This window comes from Garra rufa, chromosome 20 (assembly GCF_049309525.1).
Source record: "Garra rufa chromosome 20, GarRuf1.0, whole genome shotgun sequence".
Taxonomy (NCBI): Eukaryota; Metazoa; Chordata; class Actinopteri; order Cypriniformes; family Cyprinidae; genus Garra; species Garra rufa.
In genome coordinates this window covers 31705515-31730577 of record NC_133380.1, presented here as the reverse complement: position 1 = coordinate 31730577, position 25063 = coordinate 31705515, and the positions used below count along the sequence as shown (strand labels likewise).

The window sequence follows — 25063 nt, the reverse complement described above, 5'->3', positions numbered from 1 at the left end:
AAAGAGCACCCTGTGTATTACTTTTTTTGTGTGTGTGCCTTGCAAGGTGTGTTGATTTTATTTTTTGTATATTTTGTACCATTTTACCAGAATCTTTGACCTTTATTACTTTTTATTTATTTATTTTATATTTGTATATAATATTAAATTGTTCTATTTCTAAGTATCTGTGTTTGCTTGCTGTGTGTGTGAGAAAGAAATATGTATATTTTGTAATAAATGCATAATATATTTAAACAGCAAGACCTTTATTTATTGCCAACAGTCACTAAGAGAAAACAATTACATACTTTCATTACTTTTAATTGTAATTCCTTTAATTTTAAAATTAGATTGTATTAATTAACTGGGTATTTTTTCTCAAGCAATGTAAAACACACACACACACACACACACACACACACACACACACACACACACACACACACACACACACACACACACACACACACACACACACACACACACACATGTTGGGTTTACATGTTTTATGGGGACATTCCATAGGCGTAATGGTTTTTATACTGTAAAAACCGTACTTTCTATCGCCCTACACCTACCCTACACCTAAACCTTGCCCTCACAGGAGATTGTGCACACTTTTACTTCATGAAAAAAACTCATTGTGCATGATTTATAAGCCTGTTTCCTCATGGGGACCTGAGAAATGTCCCCACAAGGTCAAAATCTACTGGTATTACTATCCTTGTGGGGACATTTGGTCCCCACAACGTGATGAATACCAGGTACACACACACACACACACACACACACACACACACACACACACACACACACACACATACATACATACAATACATTTGAATATAGTAATACCTTTTTATACATTTTAGTCAAAGCAAAACATGTATAGGTGTCCGCTAGTGCAACTAATTGATAGAAAAGTTTCTTGCATTGCTATGTAAATTAATTATCTATATAATTTTTACATAAGTATGTTCATTTACGTACAATAAGTACATATACAGTATTTGACTGTATAAGCCACTCCTCTATTTGTATCAATTACAGTTTTTAACAGATGCTAGGACACATTTCTCAATACTTAGGTCACTTTTGCAAAACTCTTCACACCATGAGCACAACAGAAGTCTATGTGGGCTAAACTGAGGATCAATTATCATTGTTTTGGCACAAAATGCATTCAATGACTACATCTCTCAAATTTCATGAATTCTTTTCTCACTCAGACACAACAACTGACAAAAATCTTTGTACGTACAGCACATTTTGCACGTGCTTACATACTGTTTTCAAAACTGTTAAACTTATGTTCAAAACAATAACATCATGCAAAACTGAATAAGACAGCAAAATTCAACAGCGACATTTTATTGAAACATTTTCAAATCTAAAAATGCGAGTAGATTAGCATTACTATTGTATCTGTATCAGTGGATGGTGTGTATACAAATTCGTGTATTTTGGAATTACTTAGTGCAAAAAAATAAAAATAAATAAACAACATAAAATATTGACGAATTCTGCATCATGTCTGATTCATTCCAGTAACATATATTGCAGTTATAAACAATATATATTGCAATTATAAACAGAGATGTGTCCTTGTTTTACACAAGAAAACACTGTGTAATGCTACATGTTGTTAGTGTTTTTTAGCTCATTGTTTTGTGGGTGACAAAGTGTGTTTGTCGGCTGTCAACCTTTGCTAGTGTTCTGGAAGAATGAGTTTATTTGAGACCTGAATAAAGTGTTTTGGTAGTTGTAGTGCATTTTGAATGTGAAATGAACTGCTTTGCCAAGCTGAAAGTCGGTTAGGAGAATTGTGTGAAGAGTTTTGCAAAAGTGACCTAAGTATTGAGAAATGTGTCCTAGCATCTGTAAAAAACTGTAATAAGTGATTCATTAAACGATTCGTAGTATTTCAATTAGAGTTTTTGGTTAGAGATGCCTGCTCCAGTCGGGGTTTGAACCCACAACACTTGGATCCACATGCAGCGCCCTATGCAATACTACAGCGAAGAGATATCTATGGACGTATTTCTCGAACGACACGTGTCTTGTAGCTTCTGCAGCGCAGCAGAGTCAATATCAACTCATATCACTTCATTTTTCTCCATTTCTCCATTTTTCTCTCTTTTTTCTAATTTTTTCTTCTTCCCCCTTCTTCCCCTTCTTTCCTTCTTCCCCCCCCCATACAGACTATTGTTCCACAGCTTCAGTCTGATCTAGAGGCCTTAGAGATGTTAAATTGCGAAGATCTTGAGTTTTCGTTAAAGGGCGTGTCTGTGGCGGCATGACAAAATTTGTTGTTTCGCCATGGACATAGAAGTTGTTATAACTCAGCCATAAAATGTCCAATCTGCCTCAAAATTCACAGGTTTGGTAAGAGTCCTGGCCTGAAGACACCTAAAGGCCAATATTCAGATATTAACATAGCGCCACCTGTTGGCAGCAGGATATATCATATATTTCACTAACTCAAACATACCAAGGTCAATCTGCACCAAACTTCATATGTTTGATAAAAGTGCTGGCCTGAACACATCTACATGCCAATAATCAGTTATAGGCATAGAGCCACCAGCTGGCAGCGGCAAGTTTGGCACATTTAAATGACTTATGACATATTTGACACTTTTCTACGGTTATTGGAATGGTTAAAGGTTATATTTTAATTTTTCATACAACATTAAGCTTATTAACTTGACTGACTTCCGGAATAGAGGAGGTAACCAATGGCGTTTGAGATTACAATTAAACCAGCAAGTCCCACCCCACTTTTGGTGTTTGTCAGCGCCGCGCTGCCCATTGGGTGGCGCTAGCAAACACGTCTTCCCTGCGCTGTCTAATCGGCCGCGCAGATGACATGTCAGCGTGGCGCGAGCACTTTAATACCGCGCTGTTTCGTAAAATACACAAAACTATATATAGAAACTTTAATCAATCATTATTTTTGACCAAAACAACTAGTAAATTCAAGTGCCAAGCTCAATAATCTGAGTTGTAATATTAATGGCCTAAATAGCCCTCACAAACGTACAGGTTTTTTGGATTTTTTGCGTAGAAGAAAAATTGATATAGTGTTGGTTCAAGAATCCCATTTAAAAGAGGAGGATATTCACAGGTGTAATAATAAGTTTTATGAAGTGGTATCTCACTCATCTTCGGATATTAAAACTAAGGGTGTCTTAATATTGGTGTGGAGAACTTTAAATATGACTATTTTAGATAAAGATTTTGATACAGATGGTAGAATTACATATATAAAAACAATAGTGGAGGACAGGAATATTGTATTTCTTTCAGTTTATGCCCCTTGTATTCCTGACCCTACTTTTTTCTCTGTTTTCTCTGTTTTGTTCATTTCTTGAAATTTTCGGATTCTGAAATTGTATTGGGTGCAGATATGAATTCTGTAATGTCCCATATTCTAGATAGATCTGGACCAAGGGAATCACACTCTCAATCTTTTTGTTCTGATAAACTTCGGCAATGTGTAACCTCATCCTCGTTGGTAGACATTTATCGTTTATTAAATCTTTCTGCTAAGTCATTCACATTCTTTTCCGCTACTCATAAATCCTATTCGCGAATTGACTATATTTTCATTTCTACTTCTTTATCTTCAGCTGTTCATGATGCTGATATCTGTTCTTTATCTCTGTCGGATCATGATGGAAATTTGTGCAGATTATCTTTGATCCCTCGACCATCTCGTGCCACTAGATGGCGATTTAACCCTAAATTGTTACAGGATGAAAATTTTTGCAGTCAATTCAGAAATAAATTTGCTGAGTTTATTGAAATTAACCGAGGTTCAGTGGATGATCTGCGAACTCTTTGGAATGCAGTTAAAGGATTTATAAGGAATAACAATTTCATATGCTTCTTTCCTTCAGAAAAAACGACACAAAAAGATAGTCGAGCTGGAATCACAGCTCCAGTGTCTGACTAGAGATAATCAACGTTGTTTTTTAGACAATACGCTCAGCAAAATCATGGCGGTTAGGTCTGAACTCAATTCATTGCTGAGATCCAGGGCAGAATTCCTGATTCAAAGATCCAGACAGAATTACTATTTTCAAGGGAGTAGACCAAGCCACCTTTTAGCTCTAAGACTTCGCAATAGTGAAAAGTTTGCTAATATTTCGGCAGTGAAATCCCAATCTGGGCACATTATGACAGACCCAAAAGACATTAATATTGCCTTCCACTCTTTTTACTCGAACCTCTATACTTCTTCTGCTGATGGTGACCCTGATTCTTTTGTATCTTTCCTGTCCAACATTGATCTACCATGGCTGTCAGATTTGGATTCCGAATACTTGTCTGAACCGATCACTCTTCAGGAGCTGGAGTCAGCAATCCGATCTATGAATAAGGGGAAATCCCCAGGTATAGATGGTATTCCAATCGAATTGCATACTACTTTTTGGCCGGATTTAGGCCCCCTCTTGCTAGATATGTTACATTTCTCAGTCACTCAAGGTTCTTTTCATTCATCTATTAATATTGCTGTTATTTCTCTCCTGTTAAAAAAAGAGAAAGATCCAACTTCCTGTTCTAGCTATCGACCACTTTCTTTGATAGGGACTGATATTATATTATATGCTAAAGTACTATCTCATCATCTAGAGAAATTTATGAATAGGCTAGTTCATCACGACCAAACTGGATTCATTAAATCTCGCTCAGCTTCGGATAACTTATGCAGGTTATATCATATTATCAATTCATCTGATATGTTGTCTTCCCCTTGTGCAGTATTATCTTTAGATGCAATGAAAGCGTCCGATCAGCTGGAATGGAACTATTTATGGGCGGTTCTACAGCATATGGGTCTAGGATCAAGTTTTATAAACATGATAAAAATTCTGTATTCCAACCCAGCAGCTACTGTTCTCACAGGTTCTGTTTGCTCTAAACCATTCTTTATACATCGAGGTACTCGTCAGGGTTGCCCACTTTCTCCACTATTATTTGCTCTATCCTTGGAACCCTTAGCTCAAGCGGTCCGACAATCTGAAACTATCTCTCCCATAATTATACGGAAAACTCATCATCATATTTCCTTGTTTGCTGATGATATCTTATTGTTTTTAGAGAAGCCAGTCATATTCTATTCCTCATGTGTTGAATTTATTTGACCATTTTGGGAATCTCTCTGGTTTTAAAATTAATTGGAGTAAGTCATGTCTACTTCCCCTTGACTCCAAAATTGATTCAATGCGCCTTTCTATATCTATTCCATTGGTTCAAAACTTTAAGTACTTAGGGATAGATATTTTTCCTTCTCTACAAGAAATCATCTAAAAAAACTATAATAGTATTCTGGCCAAAGTATCTTCAGATTTGGAAAATTGGTCTCGTCTTCCTACTTCTTTTCAGGCTCGTATATCAGTGATTAAAATGAATGTTCTCCCACGTATTAATTTATTTTCTTCCATGATTCCTGTTTCTCCCCCTGTCGGTTACTGGAACAAACTAGATGCATGTGTCTCACGGTAAATATGGGATGGGAAACGTCCTCGTATTAAACTGACTACCTTACAACGTTGCAGATTACATGGAGGTCTTTCTTTCCCCAATTTTAGACTGTACGCTCAAGCCTTTTCCCTCCGCCCTTTATCAGTCTGGTTTGATTCTGACGCCTCTGTGTCTTGGAGAGCAATTGAGGAATCTGTTGTTCATCCGTATAAATTGAAGCATCTTGTTTTTTCCGCTTGTTTTTTCCGCTTAGGCAGTGTAAATCTCGGTTTGGTCCCATTGTAACCCACCTCCTCTCCACATGGAGGGATGTTGAAAGGCGCTCACAACAAGTTACAATATGGCATAAGCATTCGCCTATTTTCCACAATAAGAATCTTTTGTCAGGCAATATTCCACTTCATTGTCTGCAATGGACTCATAATACAGTAAACACTGGGGGATATCGATGATGACAACGGTTTAAAATCCTTCCAGGATCTCAAAACTCAATATAATCTTCCTGGCACTTCCTTTTCAATGTATTTGCGCATTAGATCAGCCCTACGGGCCTATGGGGTGCCTTGGAACTCTCAGTTGCCTATTCATCCTTTGTGCAAACTAATTCTTCCTTCTGAGGAATCTCCTTCCTCTGCTTCAGTTATCTATCTCTTTCTTCTTGAGCATTCATACAAACCTTTATCTATTACAACTGTTTGGGCCAAAGATCTTAATGATGATGTGAATGTTTTATTTTCAGATCAGGTATGGGGTATATTTAAATTGTCTTCGAAAACCCCTAATCAAATGATTCATTGGAAATTGCTTCATAGGGTTTACTTGACTCCAATGAAACGTTTTTATATGAATCTGTCGTCTTCTCCTAAGTGTAATCTCTGTTCACAAGGATCTTTAGGGACATTTTTCATTTTTTTGGGAGTGCCCCTCTCTCTCACTTTTTTGTTCTCAACTTTCACAGGATCTATCATATTTGCTGGGCACTGAGATAGGTTTAATTCCACGGCACTTTTTCATGAATGATTTCTGGGACCTTACTTTATCTGGCCAACAAATGTTTACTGTTATCTGCTCTAACAGCAGCAAAAAAATTGCTAGTCAACCGTTGGAGTCCTCCTCACACAATGGACAGACGAACCTGGACGGTGTATTTGTTGGACATTATATCAATGGAACTCTCAACTTCTCGTATACATGGATCTAATGTCAAAAATGTAAATTTATGGCAGTCAGCTTTTAATGTTGTGTCATCCTTTCTAAAATCATTGTAAAATTTTCTTTTGTCTTGTTTAAAGTCTACCAGGAGTGGGATGGGGTGGTGTGGGTTCTTAGTTTGCACAATTGATTTTTGCTTTATATTATTGTTATTTGAAGAAAATTCAATAAACAATTGTTAACAAAAAAAAGAGACATTTTAGCATAGTTTTTATTTTGTAACCCACATTTAGTCTCATTTTTATTCGTCAACGATATTGCATTATACATTTTATCATAGTCATCGTCACATGACCAGCATTTTCATTTCGTCTCGTCTTGTTTTCGTCACATGATAAAGGTTCGTTGACGACGATATTTAGTCATAATTTTCGTTGACGAAAGCAACACTAGTTCACTCAAGCAGAACTGACATTTATTCAGCTTGAGCATAAGACCAGCTGACTATAAATTAACCCAGCAAGGACATTACTCTTTGAAATGAGGCTGGGCATTACTAAGGCCAAAATGGAAAACTCTGAATTGAAACAGGCCACAGTGCGATACAAAAGCCATCTTAGGTCTTGACTGCTTCTTTAATAGTGGTAAGACATTTTCCACGAGCCAAAAAAAAAATCCAATTATTCATCGATTCTGGGGAACGGGTAAAAATCTTTTAGTGTAAGGTGATTAAGGCCCCTGTAGTCGACACAAAACCTGTGGTCTTCACATGGCTTTTTGACAATCACCACAGGTGCAGCCCATGGACTAAAAGAAAGTTCAATGACGTTTTCCTCAAGCATCATCTGTTTTTTAGCTGGTGATGTTCGGTATGGCGGGAGGTGAACAGGCTTAGCATCACCCATGTTGATTACATGCTCTGCCAATAAGTTGTGACACAGATGTTCATCAAATAATCTCCAGAAGGTCCAACAATTTCCGTTTTTGTTCCCTCTCTAGACAAGGCATCTCAACCTTCTCATTCAAGGCAGACTGACTGACATCCAAGAACATCAAGCAGAGTCACTGTTCTTGATGGGATATGAATGCTAACTGATGTATGTAGGATAAAATCCATCCCCAAGATGAGTGGAGAAGAAAGATCAGAAATAATGGCAAACCGATGCTAGAAGCTTTTTCATTAGAGGCCAATATTTAGCCAGACGATACCAGCTGGACTACAAGATGCACTGTTGGCAAGCTGAATTGGGGGTAAAGTCCAAGGCTGAGCCCTCTGAAAATGTTGGAAGACATCATAAATCATGTTTGTACGAACAGCTGAAAGTGAGGCACCTGTGTCCAGTGCTTCGTCCACCTCTTTGTTACAAAGATTTTAACGATAAATGGTGTATTCCAAAAATTAAGTAGAAGTACGGTCCCCCACATGACCAAGCACAAGAGGCTCAGTTGGGGACATAAGACAAGGTTGAGGCACACTTTCTCTTCTGGAGGGAGGATTGCCTCTGTCAAACGTCCTCCCTCCTTGAAGTTTACCGTCTGCTGAACAGAGTTTTGGTTTTGCTCCCCTCTGTCCCCGTAGGTTGCAGCTTTCACATCCTCATTAGAGACTAACATAAGTGAATTTCAGCCCTCAGGCACGGACAGGACGACAGCACGTAAGTGACTACTTAAATTCTGTATTTTAAATAGGCAGTTGTTACATTTGTTGCTAAAACAAATAAAGATAAACACGTCCTTGTTTTTCTATTTATTTGACTTATTCGTTTCTATTTTCATTTTGTTGCTGCTAGACAGTATTTATTAGTTTCTGTTTATTTGTTTTCCACTCTTCTTTCTGTCCTCCTCTATAATGTGTTTCCAATTCATTCCGGTGCTCTCTACACACCGCACTAACATCACACGCACACACCGACGCAATCTCTCTAACCTGCGTCCTATCGACACCTCCTCCACTGAACCTTTCTCTTTCACGGTTGGACTCTGGAACTGTCAGTCAGCTGTCAACAAAGCTGACTTCATTTCGGCATTTTCTTTGCAATCTGGCCTGAGCATCCTAGGTTTGACTGAGACCTGGATACGTCCAGAAGACTCTGTAACCCCAGCCGCTCTATCTAATAAATTCTCCTTCTCTCACACCCCTCGTCAGACTGCAAGGGGTGGGTTTACGGGACTTCTTATTTCGAACAACTGGAAATACTCAACCCATTCTCCTCTATGCAATTATAACTCATTTGAATCTCATACAATCACTATAACATCTCCTATCAAACTCCATGTTGTGGTAATTTACCGCCCTCCTAGTCAACTTGGCATCTTCTTAGAAGAGCTGGATGGGCTGCTATCCTCTTTTCCAGAAGATGGAAGCCCACTTCTAGTCTTTGGGGACTTTAACATTCATCTGGACAAACCCTATGCTGCAGACTTCCATTCACTCCTTGCTTCATTTGACCTAAAACGCATTACCACTGCATACACTCATAAATCCGGCAACCAACTTAATCTCATTTACACACAAAATTGTATTTCAGACAACATTGTGGTCAAACCCCTACACATCTCTGACCACTTCTTCATTACACTTAACCTACATCTTGCTACTTGTGCACCCCCAACCCCCCTACCTGTTACTTTTAGACGAAACCTACGCTCTCTCTCACCCTCCCACCTTTCTTCCTCAGTATCCTCCTCTCTTCCCTCTCCTACCCACTTCACATCCCTGGATACTAATGCAGCAACCGACACGTTATGCTCCACTCTTACTTCTTGTCTAGATGATATATGCCCTCTCTCCTCCAGGCCAGCATGGGCTGCTCCTTCTAACCCTTGGTTATCCGATGTTCTTCGTGAGCATCGGTCCAAACTTAGGGCAGCCGAGAGAAAATGACACAAATCTAAGGATCCATCTGACTTGAGTATGTATCAGTCTCTGCTTTCATCTTTCTCTACCCAAGTCCATACTGCCAAATCTTCATACTTCCACAACAAGATCAACAATGCTCCGGACACACGCAACCTTTTCAAAACTTTTAATTCACTGCTCTGTCCCCCTCCACCACCTCCCACCACTTCTATAACAGCTGATGATTTTGCCACATTCTTTACAGACAAAACTACATCTATCAGTAATAAGTTCTCAGATCCACACACACAGGAACTAAAACTGACCACACCCACGGCTGAAACTCCCCTCTTCTCCTTCCATCCCAATTCTGAGGCAGAAGTAACCAAACTTCTCCTCTCCAGCCATCCGACGACATGTCCTTTAGATCCCATCCCCTCACACCTTATCCAAGCAATCTCCCCTACAATCCTACCAGCGCTCACACACATCATCAATACATCTCTTCTCACAGGCACTTTCCCCACTACATTTAAGCATGCCCGGGTAACCCCACTGCTAAAAAAACCTACACTTAACACTTCACTCATAGACAACTACAGACCTGTCTCTCTCCTTCCATTCATAGCAAAAACATTGGAATGAGCCGTTTTCAAGCAGCTATCTTTATTTCTCTCACAGAACAATCTATTGGATGCTAACCAGTCAGGGTTCAGGAGTGGCCATTCAACTGAGACGGCACTACTGTCTGTCACTGAAGCCTTGCGGACTGCAAAAGCTGATTCCAAATCATCATGGGCATCACAGGGACTTCACTTCGCTGGTTCAAATCCTATCTGTCTGGTAGGTTTTTCAGGGTGGCCTGGGGAGGGGAGGTATCCAAAACTCATCAACTGGTCACTGGGGTTCCTCAGGGATCAGTTCTTGGACCCCTCCTCTTCTCCATATATACCACATCTCTGGGCCCCATCATACAGGCACATGGCTTCTCCTACCATTGCTATGCTGATGACTCACAGCTCTATCTTTCTTTCAAACCAGATGATCCATCAGTAGCTGCAAGGATCTCAGGCTGCCTGGCGGATATCTCTGCATGGATGAAGGAACACCATCTTCAGCTCAATCTAGCTAAGACTGAGCTCCTTGTCTTTCCCGCCACTCCAACTTTACAACATGACTTCTCCATCCAGTTAGGTTCATCAACAATTACCCCATCGACTTCAGCCAGAAATCTTGGTGTAATCTTTGATGACCAATTGACTTTTAAAGACCACATAGCTAAAACTGCTCGATCCTGCAGGTTTGCATTGCACAACTTCAGAAAGATCAGGTCCTTCCTAACAGAGCATGCTACACAACTCCTCGTCCAGTCATCTCCAGGCTGGACTACTGCAATGCTCTTTTAGCCGGTCTTCCAGCATGTACAATCAGGCCTCTACAAATGATTCAGAATGCAGCAGCACGGCTGGTCTTCAATGAGCCCAAGAAGGCCCATGTCACACCTCTCTTCATATCCCTGCACTGGCTACCGGTTACGGCTCGCATCAAATTCAAGACACTGATGCTGGCCTATAGGACAGCCACCGGCTCATCACCTGCTTACCTCCATTCACTACTACGTATCTACACTCCCTCCAGAAGTCTGAGATCCTCTAGTGAAAGACGCCTCATTGTACCACCACAGAGAGGCATGAAATCACTTTCCAAAACATTCTCCTTCAACGTCCCTGCCTGGTGGAATGATCTTCCCACCCCTATCCGGAACGCAGACTCCATAACTGTCTTCAAGCGACTGCTGAAAACCCATCTTTTTCAACACTATTTGACTCAATTTAAAAAAAAAAAAAAAAAAAAAAAAAAAAAAAACGTTTATTCTCCTCTCTTTCCTGATCTTCCCTTTCTAGCCCGTACTCATCTAACAACGCCTGATATATGGTATTTTTGAGCACTTCCTATGTCGCTCTGCCTCCTTAGGATGAATCCTAAGGAGTTGTTGTATTCCCCAATTGTAAGTCGCTTTGGATAAAAGCGTCTGCTAAATGAATAAATGAATGAAAAATAAATGAGTTTGTGGCTCATTTGAAACTTTACTACTCTGTTGTTCAGTGGTTGGAAAGGATTCAGCTTGTACAAAGTTGCAGTTTGGACAGTTCACATTAGATGTGAAGCTGGGTGCAGAACATTTGAAACAGTAGGTTTCATGTGCATGTTTGCTTTTCTGTACCACTGGTTTGTTTCAACAGTCAGGGCCAAGAGCAAAGTGCAGAGGCCTATGACTCAAGTAATTTGAGTGCCATATAGTGCAACTCTGTAGCGCTCAAGTGCATACTTGCAGATAAGATCAATTTGTTCCTGTTCTGGTGATGGAGACTTGAGTTTCTTGAATTCAGGTGTGCTACAAATGTTGGAAATGGCTCTCCAGGGGCTTGTACATTGTCAAGAATACCTCTCCAGACACGTTCTTGGTTGTCTGATGGAAGAAACACAGTCTTGAATAGTGTGCAGAATTGTGTTCAAGATGTGACATGTGAACTCAGTACTGTTACAGTACTGGTAATTCAAGCAAAATTTGAGCTTCACTGAAGTCCTAAAGATGTTCTATAGACATCCACAAGCAGAAGCCAGTCATCAGGCTGAACTTTTCCATCACTCATAAATACTGGAGGCTCCAGTCTTGATTGATGCAGGGTGTTGAGAAAAAGTTATCTAATTAGCAACTTATCTGAATAAAACCGAGTAGCATGTTTTTTGTTAATGATTATTATTATTATTGTACATTCATTTGCAGCAGTTTTGTGTGTCTGCTTTCATCTCAGGTGGGCCATATCTGTGGAGATCCATGTTGCAGTATCGCTGTGGTGTTTCTCTACCTGGAGACAATATAATATGCTGACACATATTTTGGAGAGAAGTAAAATTAGTATGTTGTTCAACAACCACATGCATTTACACTTGTCCAGTTGCGTCTGGAGTGCGTCTCAGACCACCTCCTGAAGTGTTTTGCAAAATTGGAGTGCAATCCACCTCAAATGCATTTCAGACCGCTCCATTGTTTTTTCTTTTTCTTTTTTTTTCTTTTTTTCTTTTTCATTCTTTCTTTTTTCTTTCTGTGAATGTTTTTTTTTTAACTGGGTGATGCAAATTATTCAGGCACACCCACTCTTTTAGAGGCCCACCCACCAACCACTTTCTGTATCCACCATTAGGGGTTCCTGAATGCATCAGCAAATGAACCATTTGATCAAATGTTTCTGTGGTTCAATCACTGAGACCAGGGCCATGCACAGACATTTTAAGGGGCAGTGGCACAAACCAAAAAAGGGGCACTAAGGGTGCGAGTGCTTGGTAATACAAATTATCCAGTTGTTACAAATATACAATTAAAAGAGAAGACAGCACATTCTGTAATAATTTCAGACTTTATTGTAGATGCTTTGATAAAAGTGGGCTCTCCCACACTCTCTGAGCCTGCTTCTGCCTCATCTTCAGTGGAAGTAGGGGAGAGTGGGGTAAGTTGAGCCAGTGGGTAAGTTTGACCCACCCCCGTATCATGGCAAACTAAGCAATGAGAATGATATTCCTAAATTCTGAAATTACTTTAGATATTTTCATTGTACTTCTGCATCATTTTCCCTCATCTTGAGGACCAATTTTAACAATTATTAATATGATTTTAATAAAATATTATAAATAGGCTAAGATGTGTTATAAATTACTAGTATCAAAACAAGAGATTATAAGAATAAACTGGAACTTTAAATTTATGCTTGCTATGTTGAACTGCCTTTAGCAGCCTCGCTCTTTTTTTTTTTTTTTGAAGGCTTTTTTGTCTAAAAAATGTGTCAACAGCAAATTTTGTATTATTTATATTAGACCTGATCAGGTACAATAATTTGATTAGATATTCTAATTCTAAGTACGTGGATATTTTATTGTTAGCCATTTTAGAAGACAGAGAGCAAATCATTACTGACAAATACAAAAACAAACTACCAAATTGCTAATTCAGCGAATCATCCACTGACTGTAATGTGAATTATAATGCATCTACCTGTTAATGCAACGACCTTTGGAAACTATCGTGTCTAGAGAGCGGCTCACAGATTGTGAGTGAGGCTGCAGAGTGGGTGGGAAAACACAGAGCGGAATATTTCGTGGAATCAGTGGATCTTTAATGGTAACAGAATGCTTTGAGCTGGGGTGATGGGGGACTGGTGAGAGGGGCACCGCCTCAGTCGATGAGGGCAGAGGGGCAGTGGCTCTAGCCCTGTGCACATTAATATCTGAGGGGGAAATTTTTTTTTTCTGTTTAGCACTGTGACTTGACTTTATCCTTAGCATGACTCAGCTTGACTTACTTGAGACTTGATGATAGGGACTTGAGACCTCAACATTTGTGACTTGCCCCTACCTCTGCCTACAATATGTTATATTATATTAACCATGTTTTAGGTAATATTTATTATCATGAATTTCTAATTCGGCGATCATTTATGCAGTGTTATACTGCCATATAACATTGTTAAAAGATTAAGGCATTTTTAACAAAACAGTGTGACTTTCTCTAAATTTGCTTTGGAATGATGTGTACTATGAAAAATGCTAAACAAATAAAATTGACTTGAGTTTTTATGTCATGAGGAACTTGGGATGATGCATGCCAAATTTATTGCAAATTGAAAACTTAATGTGGAAAAACATAAAAATCATGTTCCTCATATGACATAAAGACCCTTAAAATATGTTTCAATGTTCGAATGTTTCAAAGTTCTAAAGGCACCATCTATAGGTCACAGAACCACAGCTGTTTTATGAGTTCACAAACACCATTACACTCAATTCAACATTAATACATTAAATAGTGGTTTTAATATTATGCGCATACATTTCCATTTATAAACTATCTCCAACTAGATGCAGCTGTCCTTTTGAAATTTTCTTTCAATCTAGAGAACAATGAAGAAAATGCAACTTATAAAAAACTGAATAAAAATGTGTAGCAGTGTATGTTTAAGGTCAGTGTGAGTCCACTGCAGTCGCTGCTCAGCGTCCATGTTGCTGAGGACAAATGGATGCATATTAGATTGTCCCATCACTCCAGTGGGTAGCCCATTGTTTTTTGTGCAAAATAAAAGTCTTGTCCTGAAATTGTGTCTCTTGCCGCAGGATCTTCACAGCCTTATATCGGGGCACTTTATCTTTATGTTGAACCCTTTGGAAGAAACCACACTGTAAGAAAGAAAGAGGCATAATGAGATAAAGATTTATATATGGGGGGGGGGGGGGGGGGAATACCCCAAGACCACTGATAACCAGGTTAGAATTATGTAAGGAGATATTTTATCTATTATTCTAAGGTTTAAACATTAGTTCCATTGTCATAATAGAAACACTATACTATACTATACTATATTGGTAGGTGTGGCATAGCACCATGCTTGGTCTATTTTAGCTTTAAACTCTTTTTTTAACTGTTATTTTTTAGAGCGATAAAGTTAGTGCTTAATGGCTGCTGCTCATCTGGGCCCGTATTCACAAAACATCTTAAGGCTAAAAGTAGCTCATAATTTACAGATTTAGGAGAAAATCTTAAAACTAGTTGGTGTGTCAATCCTAAATTTTTGCTCTAAGAGTATTTCACGAAGTGTTTTAGCACTAAAACTAGCTCCTAAACCTGTGAAACATTAGAAGTAGTGAAGAGGACTCCAAAGTCACTAAGAATAATTCACAAACTATCCTCCCTGCTAAAAAAACAAAAAAAAACAATACAAACCATCACAGAAATTATAATGGTTTCCACTACAAATACCATTACAAACATTACAAACCATCAAAACTTTTAACCATTAAAACCATTAAAACCATCATGTAATGTGTTTTGGGACGTATTCCATTAGGATTTAGTGGTTTTAACAAGCCAACAAGAGTTAACAGTAGAGACCTACAGGCACCATTACAGTTACCATTAAACCAGTACAATTCCCATTATAACCAGTAAAACCATTAAAAATTTTGTAATGTTTTTTTTTTTTTTTTTCAGCAGGGCTAAAATGGCTGTTGCCGGCAATCTGCCTCAGAACGCAAATATTTTAGAAACACACACATCTTTTATTGGTTTTGGAGATTATCCCAAATCCATATTTTCCTTTGATTATATTATTGTTTTTATTAACAAGTTGGGCAAGAATTAACTGCGTCCAATTTGATTTTCTTTTAACTTTTGGTTTGCATGCCTTATTATCAGCCATGAGTATTCTACTCTGTTAATTAAAAGGCTGTTTATATGCATATCCGCTAATTACGAGAAGCACACATGTAAGAGGCTGACAATTAGCCAAACATATACTTGTTTAATTAGTGACACTTAGCCTGGATTTTATTATTATTATTTTTTTATGTGGCAACATTTTTTTACATTTTATTTGAATATTGCAACATAATATCACACTCTACAATATTTCTACAAATAAATCTCTGACAGAGACCCCTCCCCTATCAGTCAATCACTGTTTGCATAGTTAGTAAGCATGCTGACATCATCTATAGCAATGAGGTCAACCCCACCCTTACTCTTAGCTTAAGACTTCTCTCTATTCCTTAGTAAACGTTTGTCTCAGCAGCTTTGTCAATAGGTTTTAAGCTCTTAGCTAAACACTTTTACTGCTATTTAGGAGAACTCTTAGTGGTAAGATAAAATGTTTTGTGAATATGGGCCCAGATCTTCTTTTGATGCCTGTCTCACACAAGCTAAAGTCTAACAACTCTTATTCACATCTACTATTTTTCACATCCCTTTATTAAATTTTTTTCAGCTTCTATGTTACACGCTAAAGCACTGAATACAAAAGCAGATTTCCTTAATCTTCAAAGATCTGCAGGCTTTCTTTTATTAAATACTGCTATAATGTTTCTTAACAATGATTACCTGTTGATTATGAGTTTGTAATACCCTTGCAGTGAAAAATTAGCAGAGTGGACAGTTATTTGCAGCTGACTTTGTTGTTTATGCATTTGTTAGAGTTTTACCTTCAGATACAAAATGTATTCATTTAGAATGAATCATGCAAGTTGATTTACTAAGGTTTGCACATGTCAATTTACTGGTATTTTCGTCAATGCAACTCTGCTTGTTTGTGATTCTACACTAATTTGTGTGATTTTGGTATGGTGTTGGTCATTATGGAAATGATCTGAGTCCGTTATCGTTAATTTGCTCATCTGCTCAATCTTCCACTGTAACAATTACTTTCTGATGTTACAGGAAATGAATTACTTGATCTGCCTTATGTCACCAATACCACTGCTATCAAAAGATATTTACAAATATAAATTTCAGTGATTCAGTAATTCTGTAAACATGTGCATGCTTTATTTCTTAGTGAAAGATTCCCTAGCAGTTTAGCAAAACAAGACGGCCTGGCCCTGGTGCCTTGTCTCAATAATGTTTCAATAACAGCAACTCATATTAGATCATGGATGTAAAGCTCTTGTTAGGCATTCCCATTATTATTTAAATACTGATTATCATGCCATGACACTTCTAGTTTGTAAAGAAACAGCACAGCAGCACACTCCACTGCAGAACGGAGCTGTACCACATGACGGATGTGTTGGAGGAAGATCAGGCTGGATGAGGCTCTTAGTGAAGTTCAGTGGCCTGCTTCCTCTCCACATCAGATGGCTGCAGCTGCAGTTGAGCACGGTAAAACTCGGTTTCATAGTGAGGCTGCCTCTCTGTGCGCTTGAAAAAACCACACTGCTCCACCAGACGGGAATATATAACAGAAATATGCAAACAAATGTAGGTACAGAGGGAAAACAAGAACTAGCAATGGATGGGTAAATAATTAGAAGTGAGGAAATATTATGATAAAAGTTATAAGACAATATTATGCACTGTTGGAAAAGATAATTCATTTAGTCACATATGCACAATGACCACTTTTAGGTGCACTTCATTAAGTACACTCACAAATAAGATTTTTGTCATCTTTTATATGACCAGATTTGATGCAAATGGCGATTTATCGTAATAATCACAGGTATCAATCTTGCAATCAAGCTTGATGTCACTGTTCACTCATCTAATAACAGGTTTTTCGAATGACAACTGTGCTGTCATCCTATCATATAGCTAGATGCTTTTATGATAAATTCATGCAGTTTTTTTTTTTTTTTTTCATTTACAGCACTGCTCTCAACTGTTTCCTTTGGATGCAAAGGAATAGCCCAAAAAGTAAGTCATAAGAGTTTACGAACAACATGAGGGCAAGTACATTTTTACCATGTTAATTTTCAGGGTTCATTTTTATGCCTTTAAATAACAGCAGACTGACTTTTGTGAACCATATTTCCAATGTTTAATAAAGTGAAAGATGTTTTATCTGACAACTGAAGTTGTCTCTGTGACAAAAGAAATGGGGTGGGGGGGAGTAGATCTTCATAAAACAAAAAGCTTTTTTTTTTTTTTTTTTTTTGGAAAGAACCCAGAAGTAAGTCGCTAGATTGTGACCATAAATGTAACTGGCAACCAGTAATCAAATGATAAACATTACTACATTACTAAACCACCACTCCACTGAGCACCCATCAGACAGCAACTTGACCATGTCAGCATGCCAAATTGTATTCATTTGGACATTCACTATAAAAGTAGATGGTCAAACGACTGACACATCACCAAGGTCATAGGTGCAGGTTGTGTGGTAATACCATGGTTTTGTTCAACTGAGTTAAAAACAGAGTGGGTGCAGGTGCAGGTGCACACTTACCTTCCACAGTAAACACACGAGCAGCGCAAGAACAATAATTCCAGCCAGGACGGCAATGAGAATGATCCACCAAGGGATGCTGTGCTGGTCTGAGAGTCCATGCTCTGGGTAAATCATCACTGAAACCTGCTCACACACAAAAAAACGAATGCGCTAACATGAACATGCTCAGGAATGTGAGCATGTGTGATCACCAGTGAGTGTGTGTTATCTGACCTGTGTAGCAGCATCCTTTAGCACTAGATGTCTAATGCTGGATTTAATGGTGATATTGGCTCTGACCAGCAGCTCCACAGCACTGACAGATGAAAACTCCTAATGGACAGAAAGTGTACACTGTACAGATCGTTTTGCTTATGTAATCTAATTGGATGAGCTGATAAAACAACATATAAACATGCCTGAATATCAGTTTAACTCTGTAAAAAAAGCTTTATTACCATTGTAGCAATCCCATTAAATGATACATATAATACTGAATTATATTATTCATTAAACAGTGGTTTAAATGATTATAGTAATATGATGATTAATTGTTATTTTAAACATACAATACTGTTTAAATATTTGGGGTGATAAGACTCTGCTGCTCACCAAAGCTGTGTTTATTTAAAAAAATTATTTAGTAAAAACTGTAATATTGTGAAATAACTGTTTTCTATTTCTATTTGAATGTGTTCAAATGTAAGCTATTCCTGTGATCGAAGATGGATTTTCAGCATCATTACTCCAGTCTCCAGTGTCACATGATCCTTCAGAAATAATTTTAATATGTTGATTTTCTGCTCAAGAAACATTTCCTATTATGATGAAGCAAGCAGTTGTGCTGCTTCATATCTTTGTGCATTTATCTTAAATAGAATCTTTGGTAACATTTTAAATGTCTTTACTGTCACTGTTGGTCATTTAATCATAGTGTCAGGCATTCACCACAGCCACCCTCACCTTCCACATCACCAGGACCCACACACACCCGCTCTCAATCACCAGAATACTGATCACCTGTGCACAATCAGCCACACCCCTATAAATAGACTCCCTCACACAGTTATCATTTGTCTGGTCTACCATTCACACCAATGATACAGACTTCTCACCTCTCCATGCCCCACGGACCTGCTGTAACTCTGATTCTCTACGATCCTGTTCATTTCTTCAACCTTGGACTTCTGATTCATTCATATCCAACAACGAACTTACAGATAAGATCCAACATTGATCTATACCTCTCTGCACTGTCATTTTGCAAGTCTGACAATAAATCTCCTGTTTGGATTTTCACTTCACATCTGCTTCCGTTCTCATTTCTACTGTGTTGTGACAGAAGACCAGACCAACACCAAAAGAATGAGCACCGAATCCTCCTGCGCACCTGATCAGTTCACAGAGTTGGTGAAAGCCCTCAAGGCTTCATTAACACCTACCTCATCGACCACATCTGTCTCAGGAAGTCCCATGGCCATGCCTACCATCTTTTCGGGAGATGCAGCTGAGTGTAGCGGTTTTTTGCTTTAAGTCAATCTCTACATTCAGATGCAACCATCCCATTTCCCCTCTGAAACCTCAAGTGGCTTTTCTGATTTCACTCCTCTCTGGTAAGGCCCTACAATGGGTGAAATCCATCTGGAACAACAAATGCCTAATAAACTCATATGAACTGTTTACCAACCGTTTCTCTGAGGTTTTCAGTACCACCACGCATACACTCACCACTTCCGATCAGCTGTTCCGTTTGCATCAAAGATCTTCCTCGGTATCTGATTACACCATCCATTTCCGCACGCCGTCGGCGGCTAGTGACTGGAACGAAGCTGCACTTCACAGCGCCTAGCGACAGGGACTCAATCCGGAAATATGAGCTGCTATGGCCATTTATGATGACTCCATTGGCTTGGAAGCATTTCTCCAACGCACCACCCGAGTCTCTCAACGACTAGCCGCATACCAGCCCTCGGTAACCGCTCCTCAGTCTGCATCCTTTGCTGCTTCTCCTCCAGTACCAGAACCCATGCAGTTGGACTCAACTCGTCTCTCACGCACCGAACGGCATCGTAGGATGACATCAGAATTGTGTTTGTACTGTGGACATCATCACATTCGTACCTGTCCCATCAAACCCCCACGCCCCGTGGTGAGTACTATTCAATCTGGAGTTAAAGTGACTAATCACCCTCATACCAGTCACTCTTCATGCCCCTGAGAAATCTCTCTCTGTTTCTGCTCTCATCGATTCAGGTTCCTCAGGCAATTTCATCTCACAAGAATGTCTGAATCAACTACAACTACCTTGTTTACGTCACAACCAAGTTTTATCAGTGAAAACCATCCAAGGAAAACCACTGGGGCGTGGGAAGATTCGGCGCACACATCACCCTTCATCATCCAAGTTGGATTGTTTCATCAGAAGAAACTACAGTTTCTGGTACTGGAGGACTCCACCACGAGCATTGTCCTGGGACGCCCCTGGCTCGATCTGCATACTCCCATGCGATGGAACCCATGTGATGTCATCCAATGGAGTAACCAGTGTTTTCGACAATGTCTCACCCAATCTCCACGGCAGTTCCGGTAGCAGCCACACAAGTGGAAAGCCCCAACACGGAAGTTTCTATCGTCATCCCTGAGGAGTATGCTGCGTTCCAGGACATGTTCAGCAAACAGGCAGCCACTCGTCTACCACCTCACCGGCCATGGGACTGCGTCATCGATCTGCTGCCTGGGGCTCAGCTCCCTAAAGGTAAAATCTACTCCCTGTCCATCCCGGAGCGCCAGGCGATGGAGGAATACATCAAGGAGGCTCTTCAAGGATTTATACAACCATCCACATCACCGGCCGCTTCCAGCTTTTTCTTCGTGGGTAAGAAGGATGGGGGATTAAGACCATGTATCGATTACCGCCAGCTCAACTCCCAGATCATTCAGCAACCCTATCCACTTCCTCTGGTCCCAGCTGCCCTTGAAGAACTCTGGGGAGCCACGATCTTCTCCAAGTTGGACCTGCGGAGTGCTTATAACCTCATTCGAATTAGATCTGGAGATGAGTGGAAGACGGCATTCATAACACCTTCTGAATCCAAAATTACAGTCATCACGGCTCCTCTGACCTCCCTCCTTCGGGGTAAACCCAAATCCCTCTCCTGGAACCCCAAGGCCCACGAAGCATTCCAGCAGCTCAAGAACACCTTCAGTACCGCTCCTTTACTACACCATCCTGACCCAGAACTTCCCTTCACGGTTGAGGTTGATGCGTCCACCACTGGGGTAGGAGCGGTGCTTTCGCAGGCGGTCGGTGAGCCTCCTCTCCTTCATCCCTGTGCCTACTATTCTCGGAAACTGTCTCCGGCAGAGCAGAATTACGACGTTGGCAATAGAGAACTCCTGGCCATTAAGTTAGCTCTGGAGGAGTGGCGTCATTGGCTGGAGGGGGCAAAACATCCTTTCATAATCCTCACTAACCACAAAAATCTCCAGTATCTTAGAGAGGCCAAATGCCTCAATCCACGCCAAGCCAGATGGGCATTGTTCTTCACAAGGTTCAATTTCAAGATCACCTACCGTCCTGGCTCCAAGAATGTCAAGGCAGATGCCCTCTCCCGCCAATTCTCCAGCGATGCACCTACTGGACCCAAATCCATCCTATCATCCGACATGATCCTCAGCCCCATTATATGGGATCTGAACCAGGACATCCACGACACCACTCTCCAAGAACCCGCTCCGCCGGAGTGCCCAGAAGGTAAAATTTATGTCCCCAACTCCCTACGACAAGACCTTCTGGGCACAGTTCACGAATCTCCAGGCTCTGGACACCCAGGCAGCAGACGGACCCTCTCGCTTCTTCAGGCTCTGTACTGGTGGCCCAGTATGCACCGGGATGTCACCAGGTATGTCCAGAGTTGCTCAGTCTGTGCCATGTCTAACACTCCTCGTCATCTCCCCTCAGGAAAATTTGGTTCCACTACCCATACCACAGAGGCCCTGGTCCCACCTAGGAGTGGACTTTGTCACTGACCTCCCAGAATCCGAAGGTAACACCTGTGTATTGGTTGTGGTGGATCGTTTTTCCAAAGCCTGCAAACTAATCCCTCTCAAAGGTCTCCCCGCAGCCATGGAGACAGCCGAATCTTTCTCCATGTGTTCAGGAATTTTGGCATTCTGGAGGAAATGGTGTCGGACCGGGGCCTTCAATTCATTTCCCATGTCTGGAAAGCCTTTTTCAAAGTGCTTGGTGTTTCTGTTAATCTGTCATCTGACACATGGATGATTAATAAAAGTATTATTTCTTTAAAAATATTGTATTGAACCTAAACTTTTAAATGGTAGTGCAATTAGTACTGAACATTGGTGTCTTTTATGATATAGCTGTTTTCAGCATTTGATAAATAAGGTACTTGAGGTGACTGTATCTGAATACAATCATATTACAATAAAAGGCCGGAATGGAAGAAATTGCACAAACAATGGCATTTTGAACATTTTAATGCAAATGTTTTAATCTGATTTATTGTCTTGATCAAAAGTCTGAATATTTTTTGAAACATGCAAATCCAAGGATTATTTTATTATGCTATAAATTTTAAGTAATCTGAATTGAGTTCTCCAGTGTTGAAAAAATGAACATTAATTTAATGGTAAAAGGTTGTAAAATACTACAGTAAAAACCTGTTAAATATACTTTTTTTGGTAAAAAATACTATATGGTGAAAAACTGTCTTGGACATTGCATGTTACAGTAGAACACTGTGTGCATAATTATTATATAGGTTGATATTCTGGTCATATTTTCTTCCAAGCACATTTTACCAATTACAAACCACATCAATCTTAACAACTATTCCTTTTGTATTTAATCTTTTTATAAGTGATATATAATTGTCCATGAAGGCTGGAAGTGAAAAATTCCTTATTCTGAATTTTGCACACCTTATATTCAGGTGTGCATAATTATTAGGTATGTTTTCTCATAAAGGTAATGTGAGCCACAAAAGAGATTTAACGTATACTGAAAAGAAAAAAATTATTAAATGCCCATGAAAAGAATGCTATACTAATGCAAGAATTTGCTAAGTTAAGGCATGACCATTGGACAGCGAAATACTCATTGGGTCTGCATGGTCAGAAAAAAACGTGGAGAAGAAAAGACACATGTTAACTGCAAAATAATTAAGAATTAATGTGAAGAATTAGGTGTGTAACCATCAAGAACCATTTAGTCTCCAGCACCACCATTTTCTAGAACTGCAACTTACCTAAAGTCTTCAGAAGTGCAATGTGTCAGGTTCTCAGAGACTTTGCTTGGGCAAAAAAAATCCTAAAAAATTTTACCCTAACTTAATAAGAATAACATGAAAAGTTGTGCAATACACAGACTACTTTCTATAGGCTTTATAGACAGATAAGTTGAGAGTGACTCTTGAAGGGCCAATTTTTTTAACGTAAATTTTATGGATTTTTTTTTTCAGTGCACATTATGCACTGGATGATCAGTAGACTGAGACCAGTGGTTTACCAACACCCACACCATCAAAATTGTGTTTAATTAAAAATCTGGGTGCTTATCATTTCATGGTATGATACTACTGTCCACAAAATGATTGTCTAGGGTTACTTTCTATAAAATGTATGACTGCTGCTACTCTTACTAGTAGTAGTAGTGTTACTTCCGTTGAAAAAGCCACCACACATCATATTGAAGTACCGCAATCCATTGTGCATGATGACACATATGTGAACCAGATAAACACTGTGCACATTTATGGATAATAATTCTCTGACTGTGGGATTGTATTGCATGTGTTTGCCACTTTTAACATAGAGTAAAATGTAACAGGAAAAATTTAAATTCAAGAGGGAGTTGGCTCTCACCTCAATGAAAGTGCTGTTCCACATATGCGCTCGGATCCTGAAATGGATTGAGCCAGAGAATGTGTGTAGAGGACACTGGAAGAGCACACAGCGTGCAGAGCCCAGTAAACAATCCTGAAACATACCATCAGGTCAGATGCATCACCTGCAACCCCAAATTACGGAATAATATACAGCAGAAAAGAATTTTCTTATTTTGTCTACTGTCCTGGTTCACACTCACTAGTGTGAGAGACTTCCTTCTCTCAGATGCAGAAACAGCTGGAGTGATTTTGCCTATTGGGCTTTTGGGAACCAGGTCTTCTTCGGTCTCCAGATGTGAGCGTGTCTTTCTGCTGCTCTGTTTACACATGAACCATAGAATAACTTTCATCAGTACTTACATTTATCAATGACCAGCAGCTTAATTTGATGAGTGTTTGCATGTACCTTGAGGTTTTCTGCGTGCGGCAGCTGGTCAAGGGGCAGGTGCAGAGGGTTGAGTGCTGACTGGGGCTCACAATGAGTGGGCGGCTGGCTATCCACCTGCAGAGCACTTGGATACAACAGCCACTTCCTATTGATCAGCTCGTATGGCCAAAGGATGTTCAGAGAGGCTGAGCCGAACGTTTGGAGAGACTGCCCAGTATTAGACACCTGTTATCACGCGACAATAATTGTGACATGACTTATTTCTATCCTGTTCCTTCCATTTGTACTAGACAGAAAGTAAATGAACAGGAGATCAAATGAAGACTTTTGCTAAAATCTCATCCTTAGATCTCAGACTACTTTCACTCTAGCAATCTCACATTTATCTCCATTTATTTAACCATTTAAACATCTGGATCTGGACTAGAGACCAGTTTTCACCAGTTTGTTTACATCATCTTCTACTGTTGACTAAAGAACCATTGCATTGGCATCAGAACCTTTTTTGTTTTATTTTGTTTTGTTCATTTTGCCTTCTTTATGAAACACTTGG

General features: G+C 39.6%; 1 protein-coding gene across 1 annotated transcript in view; it reads right to left on the bottom strand.

The window, feature by feature from the left end:
- Positions 1-14302: 14302 nt before the first annotated feature.
- The window catches only part of itga7 (integrin, alpha 7), a 62471-nt gene continuing 51710 nt past the window's right edge, over positions 14303-25063 (bottom strand). The window contains exons 19-24 of the mRNA XM_073825550.1: positions 24529-24735; positions 24323-24439; positions 24100-24213; positions 18451-18549; positions 18235-18360; positions 14303-14692 (exon numbers count right to left, since the gene is read on the bottom strand). Coding sequence (XP_073681651.1) covers positions 14543-14692; positions 18235-18360; positions 18451-18549; positions 24100-24213; positions 24323-24439; positions 24529-24735 — 813 coding nt within the window. The 3' untranslated portion in view covers positions 14303-14542. The remainder of the gene's footprint in view (positions 14693-18234; positions 18361-18450; positions 18550-24099; positions 24214-24322; positions 24440-24528; positions 24736-25063) is intronic.